We start from the raw sequence: 6,000 nt of genomic DNA, 5'->3' as shown, positions 1-6,000 counted from the left end.
TCCTGGTAGTTTTCTATGAAGAAAGTTAAATAGAGGCAGTTGCCAGAACATTTTTAAAAAAGAAAGTCCGTCAGCAGAAAGCACTTCTGGTATTTTACTGACCTCTACTGGTTATTTTCTATCAAGACATGTAAATAAAGGCAGTTGAACAAGCAGAGAGCAATTCTGGTATTTTACTGACGTCTGCTGGTCTTTTTCTATCAAGAGTGTTAAATAGAAGCAGTTCAACAGAAAATAAAGTCCCTAAGCTGAAGCAGACAAGTCACAGGGATGATCTCTAGAGCCCACAAAGTACATACACATATAAGTATATATAGAAGAAGTCTCAGAAATTCAACTTAAAAAGACACATAACTCCAAGAGCTTAGAAAAGGCAAAACAATATTTTATTTTGAAAACAGAACTTAAAAATGCAATTGTGTCTGAAGCTAAATCAAAGCAAAATATGTCAATTCAATTGAGAAAATGTCAGTAATGCCATGTTAACGTCCACATGCTCATCAAAGTGATTTTGCAAATTAGACAGGTCCTCGGCTATGCAAAATGAAGCAAAGTGTGGAAGCCAAGAATTCACATCCGAGCCACTATGCCAAGATTTTACACACTGTGACAATTATGAAATACAATAATGGACTACATTACAACATATATTTACAAGGCATATCAAAATCAGCTTCATGGAAGAGCATGTCCTCCTGTCCATTCATTGCTCAGACTGACTTGCAGGCCAAGACACAGAAGTAGTTGTTGCAGACCTCTAACTCTGTGTCCGAAGAACAAACACCCATGATCTTCAAAAGCCTGCAGTCAGAAATTAAGAGGGTAAAGTTTAACTTCTGTGTTACTGTTAACAACGTCTCATTGCCTATTTCACTCCTCAGTTAAAGGGTGGACTATTACAATAGGCCCAGTGAAACTTGGTGCCCCGCTAAATTTGAATTTTGCAACACAGGAGGAAATTACTTACATTCCTCAGTAACAGCAATAACTCATGCTAAATAGAATGGTGATTGTACTGACACTTTCACTCACTGACACAGTCGGTTACTCTTTCACAACTCCATCGTTCTTTAATTATTTAATTCAGTCAGTCATTCACCGCTTTTCTTGACAATGTTGGTACACTGGCGCATGTTATGTTATGTTATGTTATGTTATTTTTACTTATACCGCGCACAGCTGCCCCAGCGAAGGGGCGTCCTGGCGCTTTGACAAGGCAAACACAACACAACACCAAAGAAAATCAGGAAGGCCATAGGACACAGCATGAGAGCTAAACAAATAAAATGGTCTTGATGGCCCGTCTAAACTGAAGAAGGTCATCAATAGCCCGGATATGCGGAGGAAGAGAATTCCACCAATTTGCCGCTAGCACTCGAAAAGAGCGGCCACCAGCTCTACTTAGTCTGAAACGCGGAACCACTGCCAGATTCTGACCCTGGGATCTGAGGGTTCGCGGAGGAACATACTGTATCTCCAAAATTTGGGGAGACGTACCCTTGAGGATTTTAAACGCAAGGCAGAGAACCTTGAATTTGATCCTCTGGTGTACGGGAAGCCAATGGAGAGAGTGCAAAGATTTGGAAACCGAGCATCGCCTTGGCAGACCTATCACCATTCTGGCTGCAGCATTTTGAACTCGCTGCAGCCGGGTGAGTTCTGACTGATTAATCCCAGCCAACAGCGAGCTGGCATAATCCAGCCGAGACAGCACTGATGCTTGAACCACCAGTTGCCTGGTGGATGCATCAAAGAATTTAAGGATAGGTCTAAGTCCTCTAATAATGCCATAGCAAGAAGCCGCCACCTTCTTGGTATGACAGATGAAGCCGAGGGTCGGGTCAAGCCAAACCCCTAGATTTTTTATCTCCGATGCTGGAGAGGGGGTCACACCTAGTTCAGAAGGCCACCACTTGTCACCCCACAGTGCCGGCTGCTTGCCGACTACCATAATCTCAGTCTTCTTGGTATTTAACTGGAGACAGTTGGAATTCATCCAGTTAGCCACTGCCCGTAAACCGTCACGGAATCTCCATGTCTGAGTCCCCACTCAACGTGACCACCAGCTGCGTGTCATCTGCATATGAAACCATCGTCAAGCCCCATTGCTTGACGACCGCAGCCAGCGGCCTCACGTAAAGATTAAATAGAGTGGGACTCAACGATGAACCCTGTGGGACCCCCAGATCTAACGGATAAGATTTAGACTTACCGGGCGGAATCGCAACCTGGAATGACCTATCAGCAAGAAAAGATCGAAACCAGCATAGCCCGTGACACCCACTTCCTCAAGTCGCTGAAGCAAGATCCTGTGCGAGACCGTGTCGAACGCGGCACTAAGATCTAATAGCAGTAGTGCCGCCGCCCGACCCGCATCAAGCACAGAACGCAGATGTTCGACCATGGAAAGTAGGGCCGTCTCCGTACTATGGCCCGCACGGAACCCATTCTGAGTAGGGTCAAGAATGTTAGCCCTAGTTAGATGGTCTGCAAGAATGGCATTCACATGGGCCTCAGCGACTTTCGTAGCCCAAGGAAGTAAGGAGATAGGTCGGTAGTTCTCAGGTTTAAGGGGGTCAAGGGTAGCCTTCTTCAAAATAGGTGTGACTACAGCCTGCTTCCATCTGATGGGAACTACCCCAGAAGAAAGTGACAGATTGATCAAAGAAAGCACCGGAGTGCGACATAACGGCGACATATTCTTAAGCTGGGCCGGTTTCAACAGATCTGCAGGAGATCCTGACTTGATTTTAAGGCTAAGAGAGTCGAAGGCCTCCATAGATAGGGAGGGCAGGATAGTAAGACACTCACTGCCTCCCAAAATGCAGCTGACCTGCTCTGGAATTGGAGAGCCCGTCGAGAAGGTTCGATAGATGTCTGAATGAATTAATTGAAAGTGGTTTTTTGCTTAGTTTTCCCACTGCAATAAATTATTTACAAGATTTATCATAAGAATAGCATTTTGCATTAGGCTGATATCTCCTTATGATACCTCTTTCAAATTTACTTCATTTCAATTAACATTCGTTGTAATAAATATGGTCTGCAATTATAAATAGCTTATTCCTCCAGTTGCTATTATTGGGCTCACTGTTTGCCTATGTGTTATTGACCGTTGAGACTGTGTATGGAAATTAAAATAAAAAAAATATGCACTTTCATAACGGCTCAACTTTTTCCCTATGCCCGCAATTCCATACTAGCGAAATGCCTATACCAAAATAAAATATATGTGCATATAGATATTCAAATTCCTATGTATACTCATTTTTACTTAGACACGCACAGACAAACATACACTCATATACAAAGGCATTTAAATGTTTTAAATAGGTAGTGAAGCAAACAGTACTGTATATTTTTATATTCCGTATAGGTACCTTACATAGGCGCAGGTAACATCGCAACCTTTCACCTATATTCTTCCCAACATTGCATACATAACAGTTCTTAGGCACTGACCCTTTACCTAGATACGACACTGCACTGAGAACACGGGTTTTCCCTAGTTCTATTCTCATACATTATCAATGAGATTTCTTGGAAGCACAGCAGGACTACCATCTCCTGTATAATATCTCTGTATAAAGTTCAGGCCCAATGTCATCCTTTAGGCTGACACAGTAAAACAGCAAGGTAGGACCTCTGGGGAGACCTATGGGTATATATACATGATGTCTTGCTTAGAAAGACACAGGAGACCGTGACTTCCCGGCTGACACACTGACCAGAGATGCTGAGGTTCCTGCATGCAGGCGCTCCAGCTCGCAGTAGTATAACATCCCTTGCAGGGTGTCTAACTTGAGACCTGGACTGGGGTTCCATATTCTTTTATTTTCAGGTAATGGGGTTGACTAGCTCCTAGAGGGATTCTTGGCATAACACCTATACAGATGCTAGGTACATTTAGGTACATCTAGTTAGGGAAGCATTGTAGGAGTACATACTTATTATCATGTATTCTATGTACTTGTATACACTCATGAGTACTGCAACATGGTAGAACTGTACCATCCCTTTAATTTCATAGTACTGCTAACCATATATCTCTGCTACTGTCTAATGGTTGTTACAGCTCATCTATTCTACACTAGAATAACAACTGTTCAATAATTCTTATTGCAATGCCCAGACTGTTTGTTCGGTGTATCTCTGAGACAAACTAAGTGAGCACGAGTGACTAAGCGATAGGTAGTATATTGTTTCCACGATTCTGAGGGATCAGGGGTGTCATGTTCTGAGGTTGCCAAAAACTATTTCCCCCCCGATAAGAGGAGATTCTAGTGGCACTGTGAGCTAGATGATACAAACAGGCTAACAAATACAGTGGGGGTGCTCAGAACCAGTCTGCCACCAATCACACTGTTTATGTTATCCAAATGCACAGATCCTGTATGGGATATATAGGAACTACACAACAATATCTGATGAAGGGCTAGTGGTCTTCAAAGTGTGACAGCCACTACTGTTTTTCTCACCACTTTTTTCTACAGTCTCTTGGTTAGACGCAAGTCTTTTCTCTCCAGATATCTTCTGAAACCTTCAATTTTCGTATCACATACCTCTTCTTGTTTTTATTTAGCACCCTCTTTTCACTCTCTCCTTCTTCTTACCACTCCCCACTCACAGCAAACCTACTGACATGTATGCACTGCATTTTCTTTAACTTTCACCATCAATGTTTCAACAGCTGTGTAGCTCCTTCATGCAGGTTTGAATAGAATCTCAGTTACAACTAGAACACCTAATAATTGCCCTGGAGCTTCTTGGATCTAATTTGCGGTCCATTATAAAAACCCACCCAAAATATGAATCCACCCAGATATACAAAAGCAACTATTTTCAAAGTACGCCCTATACACGAAAAATATATTGCATGAAAAAATTGTGAAATACAACAGCATAGAAAAAGCAAATACTCATGGGGAATGCAAGTATAAGTAAATTTGAAAGACAATTGTATGCAGTAGCGGTTGCTACCGGACCCGGCTGGTGAGGCAGGGAGGAGGTAGGGGCCGAAGGAGGGAACAAAAATAAAAACCACTTACCTGGAACTTCTCTCCTGCCTCCTCTGTCATCTTCCTGCAGACTCCTGGCCAGCAGTAAGAAGCAACCGGCAAAGAGACTCCCGTGAGCCAATCACACGCTATGATGCAGCGTTCTGATTGGTCTGAGCACCGTGGATCTTTACTCAGACTGGAACAAGAAGTCTGTGCATTTTCCTGACCAGGCTGTGTAATGCAGCTCGTACAAACATGCAAAGTGTGCATAAACTGTTTGGTCGGCCCAAGAGGGCCGGTCAAACAGTTCATGTGAACTTAGGGAGTGCACATCACTCCTCCCCTGCTCTGGCCAGCCCCACCCTTCCCCACCTGAGAGCCACTGACGGGTATAGGAAAAATAACAGGATAATAACTATCAATAGTTATTACCCTGTTACCATCCCTTTTGTTCAGTGGGGAGCAGCCTCCACTGAATGTATGTTTTTCCCAGGGTACAGCAAAAGAGGAGGCCAGAACCCTTACAGATGGGGCAACCTGCCACCCTCTGCCTCCTAGTAATAACTGAAACTGTTTATAAACCGTGACCTCAGATTAATACCTGCAACTCTGTATAAAGGACATATGCAATCTAGTGTTGGGTTTATGTTGGGGCAAAATACAGAAAGAAACAGAATAGCCACACCCTGTAACCCATGAGATCCATAAGTAAAAACTTACTCTCTTTTTAGTGTCATGATAATTAGAACACCTATGATTGCATAGATGCATCTTCTCTCTTTATACAATGTCCTGTGGTGCATGCCAAAAAACCTTTTCGTTGTGTACCATGCAATGATCTTTACCTTTGTTGCAGCTTTTGCAGAAATTCCTTTGCATACTCTGGCTCGTCCACAAATAGGCTTTGGAACATGAAAAGTGACTCCAGGAACCTCATCAGTGCTGCAACTGACATCGAGCACTCCGACGCAATGTTAGTAACTCTGCAGAAAATGGAGGC

The 6,000-nt window shown here is 43.1% G+C and overlaps 1 protein-coding gene across 2 annotated transcripts in view; it reads right to left on the bottom strand.

Annotated features, from left to right (window-relative positions):
* Window positions 1–364: 364 nt before the first annotated feature.
* The window catches only part of LOC144767608 (uncharacterized), a 104,731-nt gene continuing 99,095 nt past the window's right edge, over window positions 365–6,000 (bottom strand). For both annotated transcript variants that reach the window (XM_078651011.1, XM_078651012.1), the window contains exons 6-7: window positions 5,846–5,983; window positions 365–801 (exon numbers count right to left, since the gene is read on the bottom strand). In XM_078651011.1, the coding sequence (XP_078507137.1) occupies window positions 711–801; window positions 5,846–5,983 (229 nt within the window). In that variant the 3' untranslated portion in view covers window positions 365–710. The remainder of the gene's footprint in view (window positions 802–5,845; window positions 5,984–6,000) is intronic.

Source organism: Lissotriton helveticus, chromosome 7, assembly GCF_964261635.1.
Source record: "Lissotriton helveticus chromosome 7, aLisHel1.1, whole genome shotgun sequence".
NCBI classification, from domain to species: domain Eukaryota; kingdom Metazoa; phylum Chordata; class Amphibia; order Caudata; family Salamandridae; genus Lissotriton; species Lissotriton helveticus.
Note: the sequence above shows the minus strand (reverse complement) of the source record. Positions and strands in the feature narration are given on the sequence as shown.